The following is a 14,687-nucleotide window of genomic DNA, read 5'->3' as shown; positions in this document are numbered from 1 at the left end:
TTCTGGAATATCCACCCATTGCTGGATGACGCTTTCAAATATTTCCGCTGGATAATCGTTTTTTGTTTCAGTGTGCATTAACGGAAAGCCCAGCCTTCTACATACTTCACATACTGACTTGAGTATGTATCAGGTGATTACACTTGGGTACCGTTTGCACAGACTCTCGTTCAATTTACAAAGCCCGGTGACCTTTCATATTAACACAGTGTACATTTTCATAACATCGGATCTTGGTATTTCAAGTCTCATCGAGAGGCGCTTTCACATGATGATTTAAACAAATATATAACTATGTGCAACGGCCCTCTCTCTCCTTGAAGAGGCCTCTTGCTGCCAGCCCGGAGATACACTGGGACCCTCACAGACGGAGCTTCCAGTCATACCTGTGTCGTCAGTCAAGACACCCGTGTCACCCGCTAATACCTCCAACCATATGGGCGACCGTTTTCAGTCAAACACCCCGTTAGTATCGTAGCGTTTCCCACCCTTACCCTCCACTTTTCTTCAATAATCTCAGTGACATGGAGTTTCCTGTTCAGTAGTTTATATCCGCCACATCACTGCCTTCGCATCTGTAAATATGGCTTGAGCTTCAATTTGCCACGGGCCAGGCTGGAAATCCCTGTAAAAATTTGTTGGATTTAATTTCCCGGTCGCGTGTGAGTGCGAGAAGTAGCTCCGTATAACGATACAGTATGTATAGCGGAGATATACCGACTCTCCTCGTCTACAATCCCACAATATAGCGGGTTACGTCTCCTGCTCGTCAGAGACCTCAGTCGGGGGCACATCGAGGACAAGGCGATTGTTCCGAGAGGGCTGACTGTAAGTAGTGGCTGTGAACGGCGGCTCGAGAGAAGCTCTATCTGCCGGCTCGCGAGCTCGTAGCGCGACTCTGCACGGTTGTATCTCACTGGAAAAGCAGAAGAGTGAAATCATTCAAGTGAATGTCCCTAAGCGATTGCGCTGTGGGGTTAGCACTGTGGATTACCAGTCGTCCGGCGCTATGATTGTGTGTCGACGATACCAGTGGCTTTAGGATAACGTAGTTCCACGGCATACGGATACATAGGGATCTGCTTACCTATGATTGCCAGCTAGCATCTTTGGAGACTTATAGAGCCACGAGCTCTCCTACAGGTGATTGAGAGATCAAAGGAGCCGATTTCAAGATGGATAAATCAAGGTAAATGATTATTGTGATAAGTTGATATGTGATCACTCGACTGTGTTACTTATATGCGATTTCTTTTTTCAGCAAGCTAGCAGCTCATGAGAAAAGCGACGCCAGGATTGTATAGGGAAGTTAATGCACGGCATTTGAAAATCATTTATAGGTACTTGTAAGGCGTAGGTTTATTGCTTCGCGTGGCCTGTATCAAATAAGTAGAGCCACAAAAGAAATTTATTCTTGCGTTTGCTTTTATGTCACTGCCTCTTCAGTTTCATTAATATCAGCGAACAACTGCATGTCCCTCTAACCAGAAACCAGAATATAGGAAATGTTACATATTAGAACTTTTAGGATGTTGGGTATATTTTCTCGACAAAGTATTGCCATTAATTTAAACAGTCATACATGAGAAATGCTCCATGACCTTTGTCTGTTCAAACATTCCCGGGAAATGCCAACTTCATAATCTCATAACCCCTCCGAGATGGTTGACGACCAAGGAACCAATTGTTGCCGAACAGCTTCGAGGACCGACAGATTCGTGACAAGAACCGAGGAACAAATTCTTACGTGAAACAATGGGCGAATGCATCTCTTTGGCAGTCAGCAAGTCTTCGTGAATGAAATTATGCAAAACCTGGGTCAAATTGAATGATAAGTTTCTCTGATCGGAAATACAACAATTAAGTGAAAATCCTTTGGGTCGGGTAGTTTTGCAAGTGTTCCTGAATTCTACGTGTTATGTGACCTGACGTAGTGCTGAGACCCTAGCAGGAGGAAATTGAGCATGGATGTTCCAGTGTGTAACTGAAGATCTGTCCTCATATGTCAGCACATCTGTCACAGTTCCTATGCAGCGATATATAGCACCTCATTGTTTTACCATCACGAGGTTACATAAGCTTCCGTGTACAGACCACTCATGACGGACATCCTTATCAATGCATTGGGTGTGGAAGAAAAGAACTTGCTTTACTTTTTAAGGCTTCTTAGTCTCAGAGCTAAGTTTCGGCAGAGTAGGACAGGCACATTTGACTAGTCCCACGTTTATTAAAGTCGATTCAGACTTGAAAACGTAGCACGTAAGGATTGTGAATCACGCACTGAGAGGCACTGAAGGACGCTGAATATCAAAGTGTTCAGTGAAGGCACGACTCCGACTAGATTGGCTTCTCGAAAGATTATGCTTATTGTGCAACCACTATTCCAAACATTTTTAGCCTGTGCATAGCTGTGGGGTAAATACTGAATATGTAATTTGATTCCTTCGCCTCTGTGAAAAACAGCCGTCATCAAAGCCCGTTGCTCAATGTTTTGCGAGGCCCTCGTTCCCCGTTGTGCGACAATGTTGAGTGTAGTGACAGTTGTACACGGAGATTAGCCCAAACCACACTGTTTGTTCATGTACATGAACCGGATTTCTGCATTAAACATAAGCACGAGAATTTATTGAACTGTGAACGTGTTGTTCTCAGCATAACCTTCTTCACAAACAGCAGTCTTGTTGAAAACAAACATCGGTCTCTACATGTTGTTTTTGGGTAGACAGTACATGTGGTTATTATAGTTCACTATTAAAACTAAGCAGTGAAGCAGTTCCTATATCTGTACGCTTCGTTAACTGTACTCTATTGCATTCATTGTACATGTTTCAACTTACACTTGTACATGGTATTGTAAACGTTGCAGTTGCTGTACACGGTTGTAGTTGTAGTAGCTACAACGACGTCTTCTCAGTACTTGTGATCTTGTTACAACCTTCAGTGAGTTGTCACTAGATTCGGAAAACCTGTAGAGAACTCTTGAAATTCAGACCGGCAATAATCGATAGTGTTTTCAGTTGCATATAACAGGCAGTATTGAACATAGAGAGCATGGCTCCTGCTGCCTCGCACAGATAAAGAGTAAAACGTCAAATAGAAGTGGAATCTCGCCAGTGATCACGTGATGACGGGAAGTTCATTCACTCGTGGGTTAGGTTCACTCACCACGCAGACTGTAGCAAGGCATCCCTGGGATGTCATCACGACAATAGGAATAACGTTTGATAAAGGTATTCTTCTTAATCCACAACATACCAAACCCACTTCTTACATATCAGTACATCTAGTTGAGCTGTACAATTCCTGCTGGGCCCTTTACAGTAACCGTAAAGAGAGATCAACATCGTAGGTATAGTAACCGTAAAGAGAGATCAACATCGTAGGTATAGTAACCGTAAAGAGAGATCAACATTGTAGGTATAGTAACCGTTAAGAGAGTAACCGTCAACATCGTAGGTATAGTAACAACATCGTTAACAGAGGTCAACATCGTAGGTATAGTAACCGTTAACAGAGGTCAACATCGTAGGGATAGTAACAGTTAAGAGAGGTCAACATCGTAGGTATAGTAACCGTTAAGAGAGGTCAACATCGTAGATATAGTAACCGTTAACAGAGGTCAACATCGTAGGTATAGTAACCGTTAAGAGAGGTAAACATCGTAGATATAGTAACCGTTAAGAGAGATAAACATCGTAGGTATAGTAACCGTTAACAGAGGTCAACATCGTAGGTATAGTAACCGTTAACAGAGGTCAACATCGTAGGTATAGTAACCGTTAACAGAGATAGTCAACATCGTAGATATAGTAACCGTAAAGAGAGATCAACATCGTAGATATAGTAACCATAACTAGATAAACATCGTAGGTATAGTAACCGTTAAGAGAGTTCAACATCGTAGATATAGTAACCGTAAAAAGAGATCAACATCGTAGATATAGTAACCGTAAAGAGAGATCAACATCGTAGGTATAGTAACCGTATAAGAGAGATCAACATCGTAGATATAGTAACCGTTAAGAGAGATCAACATCGTAGGTATAGTAACCGTTAAGAGAGATCAACATCGTAGATATAGTAACCGTTAAGAGAGATCAACATCGTAGATATAGTAACCGTAAAGAGAGATCAACATCGTAGGTATAGTAACCGTAAAGAGAGATCAACATCGTAGATCAAAGTAACATCGAGAGATAAACATCGTATATAGTAACCGTAGATAAGAGAGATCAACATCGTAGGTATAGTAACCGTAAAGAGAGATAAACATCGTAAGAACCGTAGGTAAGAGAAAGAGAGATCAACATCGTAGGTATAGTAACCGTAAAGAGAGATCAACATCGTAGGTATAGTAACCGTAAAGAGATCAACATCGTAGATATAGTAACCGTAAAGAGAGATCAACATCGTAGATATAGTAACCGTAGAATAGTAGAGATCAACATCGTAGGTATAGTAACCGTAAAAGAGATCAACATCGTAGATATAGTAACCGTAAAGAGAGATCAACATCGTAGATATAGTAACCGTAAAGAGAGATCAACATCGTAGGTATAGTAACCGTAAAGAGAAAGAGAGATCAACATCGTAGATATAGTAACCGTAAAGAGAACATCGATCAACATCGTAGGTATAGTAAGATAGTAACCGTCAAAGAGATCCGTAAAGAGAGATCAACATCGTAGGTATAGTAACCGTTAAGAGAGATCAACATCGTAGGTATAGTAACCGTGAGAAGAGATCAACATCGTAGGTATAGTAACCGTAAAGAGATGATCAACATCGTAGGTATAGTAACCGTAAAGAGATAAACATCGAGGTATCAACAAAGAGAGATCGTAGATATAGTATCGTAGATATAGTAACCGTTAAAGAGATCAACATCGTAGGTATAGTAACCGTAAGAGAGAGATCAACATCGTAGGTATAGTAACCGTAAAGAGAGATCAACATCGTAGATATATAGTAACCGTAAAGAGAGATCAACATCGTAGATATAGTAACCGTAAAGAGAGATCAAAGAGATCATCGTAGGTATAGTAACCGTAAAAGAGAGATCAACATCGTAGGTATAGTAACCGTAAAGAGAAAGAGATCAACATCGTAGATATAGTAACCGTAAAGAGAGATCAACATCGTAGGTATAGTAACCGTAAAGAGATCGTAGGTATAGTAACAACATCGTAGATATAGTAACCGTAAAGAGAGATCAACATCGTAGATATAGTAACCGTAAAGAGAGATCAACATCGTAGATATAGTAACCGTAAAGAGAGATCAACATCGTAGATATAGTAACCGTTAAGAGAGATCAACATCGTAGATATAGTAACCGTAAAGAGAGATCAACATCGTAGATATAGTAACCGTAAAGAGACATCAACATCGTAGGTATAGTAACCGTAAAGAGAGATCAACATCGTAGGTATAGTAACCGTAAAGAGAGATCAACATCGTAGATATAGTAACCGTAAAAAGAGATCAACATCGTAGGTATAGTAACCGTAAAGAGAGATCAACATCGTAGATATAGTAACCGTAAAGAGAGATCAACATCGTAGGTATAGTAACCGTAAAGAGAGATCAACATCGTAGATATAGTAACCGTAAAGAGAGATCAACATCGTAGATATAGTAACCGTAAAGAGAGATCAACATCGTAGGTATAGTAACCGTAAAGAGAGATCAACAGCGTAGGTATAGTAACCGTTAAGAGAGATCAACATCGTAGGTATAGTAACCGTTAAGAGAGATCAACATCGTAGGTATAGTAACCGTAGTAACCGTTAAAGAGAGATCAACATCGTAGGTATAGTAACCGTTAACAGAGATCAACATCGTAGGTATAGTAACCGTAAAGAGATAAACATCGTAGATATAGTAACCGTTAAGAGAGATCAACATCGTAGGTATAGTAACCGTAAAGAGAGATCAACATCGTAGATATAGTAACCGTAAAGAGAGATCAACATCGTAGATATAGTAACCGTAAAGAGAGATCAACATCGTAGATATAGTAACCGTAAAGAGATCAACATCGTAGATATAGTAACCGTAAAGAGAGATCAACATCGTAGATATAGTAACCGTTAAAGATCAACAGAGATCAACAGCGTAGGTATAGTAACCGTAAAGAGAGATCAACATCGTAGATATAGTAACCGTAAAGAGAGATCAACATCGTAGATATAGTAACCGTTAAGAGAGATCAACATCGTAGGTATAGTAACCGTTAACAGAGGTCAACATCGTAGGTATAGTAACCGTTAACAGAGGTCAACATCGTAGATATAGTAACCGTAAAGAGAGATAAACATCGTAGATATAGTAACCATAACTAGATAAACATCGTAGATATAGTAACCGTTAAGAGAGATCAACATCGTAGATATAGTAACCGTAAAGAGATCAACATCGTAGATATAGTAACCGTAAAGAGAGATCAACATCGTAGATATAGTAACCGTTAAGAGAGATCAACATCGTAGATATAGTAACCGTAAAGAGAGATCAACATCGTAGTAACCGTAAAGAGAGATCAACATCGTAGGTATAGTAACCGTAAAGAGAGATCAACATCGTAGATATAGTAACCGTTAAAAGAGATCAACAGCGTAGGTATAGTAACCGTAAAGAGAGATCAACATCGTAGATATAGTAACCTAAAGAGAGATTAACATCGTAGGTATAGTAACCGTAAAGAGAGATCAACATCGTAGATATAGTAACCGTAAAGAGAGATCAACATCGTAAGTATAGTAACCGTAAAGAGAGATCAACATCGTAGATATAGTAACTGTATGAGAGATCATTATCGCATAGTCACCAGGAAATGGATCAACAGCGGTGTGGCATGTGACTGTATGTGACAATATATAGCCCTGACATGAAGGAAACCAAGTATTTCTGTCACACGTCACTGTGTAACTCAGACATGCATATTACTAAACCCAATCAATACACACGTCCTTGACTAAACCTTGCAGCAGATTAACTGATAACAAACACTGAATGTTACGTATGCTGGTTGTAGTCACGTGACCATGCAGTCCATAACACGCTACTTATCGTAATCCCTGCATGTATTTAAGTGGTGTCGTACTTGGAGTTGACATACAGTTGGTGATTCGTTCAATAGGGTGATTGATATAGACGTCGGCGGTGCCGCCGACACTGTCCCCACTACCACGTAGCCCAGATACTGACTAGCAGGACCCGAACCACTCGTCAGGCCGTTCAGGTCATATCCAATTGTAGTAGCCTTAAATATCAACAACATACACTGTGTTTGGTAGGTAAGAACTGTATGAAACCATAAAGTCTGTTTTCCTACTTATTCGACGTCTAGACAAAGGAACCAGCACGTTGAGTGCTGCACACTCCCTGACACTGACAGTCATATGAACAACTGTCTCCTACTTCAACACTACGTTGTCTGTGTTCATGCCTTTCATCTTTAAAATAACGTGAAAGTAATAGACTTGAGAAACACAACACTCAGTCCTGTGGCTAATGGTTAAACATTCTCATCTAATGACAGAGCCTCAGGTTCGAATCCCCTCTAGACTCATTGATACATGGGTGAGAGGCTATAGAGAGACATGTTTTTGAGTTTGGATGATGTCGTAGTAGTGTTGTAGACATTCACTCACTCACTCACTGAAGAGACATTACAAACATATATGTATGTTGGTGAATGATGGTTTCGTTCAGAGACGACCTGCAGAGACGTCGAACTTTGGTCCGTTACAGACCACATCGGGGCTTCAACTATGGATGACATTTTTTAAGACATCGTTCGTTCAATTTGATAGTATACACAATATGGGGCTAGTTAGATGCTGGTCAACCATAACTGCATGTGCAGTACTGAATCTGTGATGATAGTAAAGCTATGCTAAAGCGATATACTTAAACACTCTCTGATATCGTTAGTTACGTCACAGTGGCTCTAACACTGTCACCCATGGCGCCAGAGTGGCTCTGGCACTATCACCGTGACGTCCCAGTGGCTCTAACACTATCACCCATGACGTCCCGATATCTCTGACACTTCACCATGACGTCACAACGGCTTTATCACCATCATCCATGACGTCATAGTGGTTCTAACACTGTTACCCATGACGTCCAATTGGCTCTAACAATATCATCCATGACGCAAGAGTGGGTCTAACACTATCACCATGCCGACTGTGAAGGGCAAGATGAAACCAAATCAAGTCCCGTTACTTCTGTCGTGTACTGACTGTGAAGGCCAAGATGAAACCAAATCAAGTCCCGTTACTTTCATCCTGTACTGACTGTGAAGGGCAAGATGAAACCAAGTCAAGTCCCGTTACTTCTGTCGTGTACTGACTGTGAAGGCCAAGATGAAACCAAATCAAGTCCCGTTACTTCTGTAGTGTACTGACTGTGAAGGCCAAGATGAAACCAAATCAAGTCCCGTTACTTCTGTCGTGTATTGACTGTGAAGGCCAAGATGAAACCAAATCAAGTCCCGTTACTTCTGTCGTGTATTGACTGTGAAGGCCAAGATGAAACCAAATCAAGTCCCGTTACTTCGGCCGTTTCCCGAGCCGACAACATGACGGTTTCTTCACACATGCTCAAACATAAACATGTAGAAAACGTGTATCTGCAGAACAATGTTGCCTGTATTTTGAATCAAAGTTCACACATTAACGTGCGCTCACCTCACACCACATATGCGCTAACACGTGCAGTCCGTGTACAGGGTACAGGTACAGCCCGTCAAGAGGCCGACGCCCCATGCCAGGCTAGTTACGCATGTCGTTGTACACCGGCCTCCATTTGACGATATAGAACCATATAACATAACTTGCATTCATGTTCTAAGTTGATTATGTAAATGGACTGTGCTAGGCATTCGGGGTGACAGTCTCACACATTCCAACATTAACTGGCATGGACTGAACATATTTCGGTTATGTAGGAATCCCATGTATGTCACCCTCTGCATGATCTATTGATGTAAGTAGCAGCAATTTAGATCGGTCCACCATTCTGTAGTAGCGGGTAATATAGCCATTGTAGTGTCTGCTGCTGCAGAGTAAACACTAGACATCGCTGTGATAGCTTACCGCCAGGTGGTCGTCACCCTTGACGTGGTGTGCACTCGACCTTCAGATGACGACGGTATTACAGGTGATTAGGATGGCATCGAACCTGAGAGGGGCCACGGGTGGCACAGCCGTCCACAGCGCTGTAATCTAATGTGCGGAGTTGCATCCAATGAGCGTGCAAGAAACATGATCGGGGTCCACTACGTCTGATTATTGTCTTCTGGGTTTATCAGCCAAATGTTCGTGATGGTGGGTTTCACTACAGACCTGCACAACGAGCTTTCCTCCCCTACCATGCAGTCATGAAACGCCGTTAAACGAACTCTAGTGTGATGCGGTTAGGTAATACAAGTAACAAGCCTGTATGTATGATATTCTGGACAGTCTTGGTCAGTCTGACGGGAGGTGGGCACCGGTCCCGTCTTCGAAGTACAGATGTGCCTCACTCAGTTCGGAGATCCTTCGTCCCAACACACATTTCCATCTGATGAGGATTCTGTATTTCTGGCACCATACCCGAGCTGCAGGCTTTTAACGAAGTGAAAAACAGTTTGGATGTGCCCACGCATCTCTATGCAAATAAAGCAAGTTAACACGCTGTGATACAACTATGTCCACACCCAACTCATTCACTCGCCTTGCCTAGACTAGAGTATGGACATCTTTATTCCTTAAGACAACTACACCTGGCTCGGTTTATGGTCGGCATATCTTTGGGTGGGTGAAATCTTAAAGAACACCATACTATTTACATGTGTTTTGGAAAACCTGAAAACTGTCTACGTTTACGGAGCTATAAACGTACAACCCGGTATGCAAACTCTGTAAATATATCGAAGTCAACTCGTATCCATAAACAAGTCAGCAACAATAACATAACAGACTACTAATTAAATTTAAACCAACAAAACCCCTGAAGATACCATACAACAGCAGACACGTCGTTCAGCACACAAATCCCCACCCACAAGCACCACCCACCAACCCCGTCTACTCTAATTCCACTAAATCCGGTAGTGGGTGTGGTCTATTTTGTTCGGTTTATGGGAACATTAACCCAAGGAATTGCTTGGACAATAAAATGCCTTGGATTCACTGGCAATTGATGTACAGATGAGATATACTTTTAGAAAAATATATCTAAATAAGACCTCATTGTTTCACGAACAAGGGTACTGAAAACCGATATTTACCGGCAGATATACCAGATTTTAAGCTGAAATGATTCACAGATATAAAGGGGGGTGCATATCATTTGGTGCGCATAGCTACACATAAGTGTTAAGAAATTAAAGTGCAATATACCCAGCAGCAACTTAGCACGACAACATCCCATCAGGCCGACTATCTCAGCATCACATATTGAGTCACCCACACACGCTGTGTGGACCCGTGGCAGATAGACGACTTAAGGGATTGGATGTCAGAACCAGCCAGGTGTAGACAGCACGTTGAGGGGCGAACAGAGGTAGAAGACAATCTGAGACTTGGCACAGTATCGCGACTCTCGGTCGGAGTTCCCGATGGGATATTTGAGAACAATTCTCAATGAAGCAATTATACAGTGGTTTCAACATGTTAGTCATGCTTTGTTCTTTATGACAAGTGATTCCAGTGTCCACACACTCGTCCTTGACCCCGGAGCAGTGTTGTAATGTAAGTGGGAGTAGTTCTGACGCCCACAGTAAAGGCAACACACACGGTCAGGTACTAACGTCACCACTCGTGGAATCGATGTACACGTCGCGTCTAACTGTGTCGTTATATTACATTTCACCGGCGACATGAACTTTACATGAACAGACGTATAAAAGAAAGTACCTTGGGGCCTATCTACCATTTAGGGGCATGTCATGAGCCTGCCAATATCGACGTAATCGTCTACGTTAACCAAGGGACGTACGTAACATTAAAATGATATATTTTACAACGTAATCCCTTCGTCACATTGATGTGCTTTGCCAACGATGTTTCACGGATATTATCCTAGTCTCGTAGAAAGCTTCACAACATTTTCTTTGACGTCATTGTTCGAATCCAAATTGGATTCGGTTCCTGCTATGTTCATGCTATGGAACAGATAGAAGTCTGACGGAGTCAGATCAGAAGAATATGGTTGGCGGTGAATGACGTCAAAGCCACACCCGCGGAAAGTAGCCACGTGAATGACCGATTTGTGAGCTGGTGCAATGTTCAGATGGAAGGGCAAACCTTTTCTTAAATTCCCACGTGTTATGTTCAAGCTGTAATTACCTCATAAGTGCAACAATATATGTTCTGTTTTTGTCCTGACTGATAGCGCGGCTTTGTCCTTATTATTCGGGGTGATGCTAAAGGCTCCTCCTGTTTCGTCTGTTGTTTGAAGTCATGCTGAAAGTGGTTAATCCAAGCTCCATCCAAGTGGTTGCAAGAACTTCCGACATAGTGGAATGCTTAGGCATTGGAGGTTCGGTTATCGTTGACAAAATACCATGTTTTTGTTTTGCACCTGCCACAAGATTGTCCAGTTTCCAAATGTTACCAACACCTACTTATTTTTACTGACTTCTGACACCGACACCTTTTTGTGAATCTGTCTACAAGATATCATGTAATGTCTCTTATAGTTTATGATTACGCAATCCTTCAGTGTGAGGCTCAGAACTTATCAATCAACTCTCATAACTCCAGCCGTACTGGGAGACTGAGTCTGGCTGTTCGTCCTGGGGGACCAGTCGCAGACTGTGACTAGGTCGGAGACGGCAGCACATCAGTAACAACAGAGACCATCTATTATTATATGATCTCTGGAAACAGTAACAGCTGGATGGTTGGGGATGCATTACTAAAGCGATAAGTTCCGATAATATATAACCGCTACAAAACGAAGCAATTAATTCTTGTATTTGTATCCACAGCAAAGTTTGCTTTGTGCAACTACAGATACCTATATATATATACTTGAGCCTACTGACTTCCAGACATACGCTATGATTCAGCATCACGCATCAGACAATGTGATGCGACTTGAGGAAGGAAGATCAATAGAGCCGCCGCCGCCAGACGCCAGTGATATATACAACTGGCGAGTTCTGCTGCTTACTAAAGCCTGCTGAGGTCGGGATATACGTGATTCGGGGCTGGACCTAGCTCATCAACTGGACCTAGCTCATCAAGGCAAGCGGTAACCAGTGGCCTACTTGTGTGTCCAGTAATCAGCATTTAGCACATGGTTGATGGGCAAACGTTACCAACATTACATCTTGTCTGCTGGATTTCAAAGACAGATTAAATACACAATGGAATTAATTTTTATTCATCAACAAAATTGAATGTGGTCACATGTAACTGCCAGATTATTATTTGTGAAGTAACAGTAGATTATTTGTCAAAATGTTGATACTGCAATATGTATGATCATAGTCATGATAAAATATCCGCAAGTGCTTTGTATGAATCTAGTATTCTTGTGTTCATAAGGTTAACCACCCACACTTAGAAACACGATCGTGTGCTCTCACTTATCAAAGACGAAGATAGAAACAAGCAATCCAGGGTAAGAATGTCATCTTAATTGTATCTTAATGAGACTGAGAACGACGGTGTGTTCCAGTTCAACCGGATAACGTTGAATGTCGTTTAACTGGCAGCTCTGGTGGTATTGACAGACGTAAGACAAAAACGTCATGTCGTTTGGTCATGGAATTCGGTTTTCGTGGTGCACTTCATATATCATTGAAATCCGGATCTCTTCTCACAAATGTCATGAATAGAGCATAGTCAGTGCTGTTTTCTGGACGGTACAGTATTGGTTGTTGTTTAACGCGACATTATGCTTTAGTCCAATCTGGAGCAGATAATCACATGATTGTGTTGACAATGATCCCATGATTGGGGTATGCTATCAAAAACGTCAACTGGTCTGTCCATCCGATCCATTCTGGACAGCCCATATGACCATCACAGGTTGCTGGGAACCTATTCTGTCCCAGAATCCCCACTGGGGTATATTCATGGTGGTGTGTGAATAACACGAATCACAGCTTGCATGAAGTCACACAACTCCTGAAGATACGCCCCTTTAAACATCCATTAAAATCATTCAAACAGTCGTAACATTTATAAGGCTGACGACAACTGGAGGTTATAAAGTATGTTCATGATAATTATTAAACACCTACCATTATAGCATCCAGCAACTGTGAAATGTTATGATACCCGGTGTTACATACCTTAGTTTTAGCTCGAATCTGACACCATGATGACACCAGATATTTTATAACCTGGGAAAACACCTGTATTATAGACTTTCACGGACACCCCAGGTAATATAAAAGAACACCAGGTGTTTAAAACAGTACATCACATAACTCTGGGTATTTGGACATATCACTGTGATCGACGTCACTATGAATATAATGACACCAGGTGTTCACAACTCGAGTCGTTACAACACTAGTGCTACAACAACTGTACGTTGTAAGTGCTAGCATTGCTATGTACATGTTCGCCAGGAGCACTGACAACTGCCGCAGCTGCTGAGCGCCGGTACAGACAGGTTGATTGAGCTCCAGCTATAAACATAACGCGGGTCCTCCCACGCAGGGAAGAGGTACGGTATGTTCCACCAAGATAAAGATAGCTTTAGCAGGCGCTTAAACGAAAAACACGCGTAAAAACGAAACAGTTAAAATAGAGATGACTAAGCAAACGTGAAGTAGGTAATGAGGTCTATTTCTGGATCACTTTTCAAATGTATTCTTCCGCACAATGAAATACGATCGTAAATATATAGCATAAATCTACGCTACGATGGCGAGACAGCGCCTAGTCTTTCAACATCAGTTGGCAGACTGGTTCACGCAAGGCCACCCTTGAGGAACCTTCTTACTGTGCTAGCCTGTCGTTTCTCGGGTATATAGTGCTTGTGTATTTGTTTATATGCCAGAAATTAACGATTAGATTCAACTACAGATTTATGTTTTAATACTCAATGTTAACAGTATTGGTCATTAAAATGTGAAATTTGCGATAAAACATCACTGGGCATGACGATTTACCGTTGAAATAAAATTGTGTTATCTGTTTATGCTGCTGTTGTGTTTTATTCATAGATAACAATTAGCGTGTTGTTATCTATGAACTATGGAAGTGCAATAGTGCCACAGTCTTAAAGCAGATGATACGTGTACGTGGGAGATACTTTTGTTTTCGTCAGCCAAGAAGTGATTCCAATCTACGAAGATGATACTCATATATTTATGTAATGATACTTATAGTTACGTCGAAAATGCTATCATCAACGTCAAAGATACTTTCATCTACGTAGAAGATCTATTTAGGAAAGCGTGTCATTTACATGTACTGTCGAATTGTCTACTTTGGTAACCGTATTTGAACTGATCGACAATAGTTCCGGGTTTGTTTTTGTTACCTCAGACTTAATCAATGATGACCGGTTTGTTTGACTCGCATCCTTGGTATGTGGTTATCGGGGTACTGTCAGAACACCCTATAAAGTAACTCTTCTATATGAAGTACTGAAGTGTTTGAAATTGCATGTATTCAAGGTTTTGCTTCTAGTTTATCCCACTAGGGTCGCAACTTCCCAACACAATA

At 41.5% G+C, this 14,687-nt stretch overlaps 1 protein-coding gene across 1 annotated transcript in view; it reads left to right on the top strand.

Moving 5' to 3' along the window:
• The first annotated feature begins 628 nt into the window (after positions 1-628).
• LOC124289027 overlaps positions 629-14,687 on the top strand; it is an 87,755-nt gene continuing 73,696 nt past the window's right edge. Inside the window, exon 1 of the mRNA XM_046725624.1 lies at positions 629-1,189. Coding sequence (XP_046581580.1) covers positions 1,176-1,189 — 14 coding nt within the window. The 5' untranslated portion in view covers positions 629-1,175. The remainder of the gene's footprint in view (positions 1,190-14,687) is intronic.

Source organism: Haliotis rubra, unplaced genomic scaffold (assembly GCF_003918875.1).
Source record: "Haliotis rubra isolate DU_JTF1 unplaced genomic scaffold, ASM391887v1 Scf43, whole genome shotgun sequence".
NCBI lineage: Eukaryota > Metazoa > Mollusca > Gastropoda > Lepetellida > Haliotidae > Haliotis > Haliotis rubra.
This window is presented reverse-complemented; position numbering and strand designations above follow the sequence as displayed.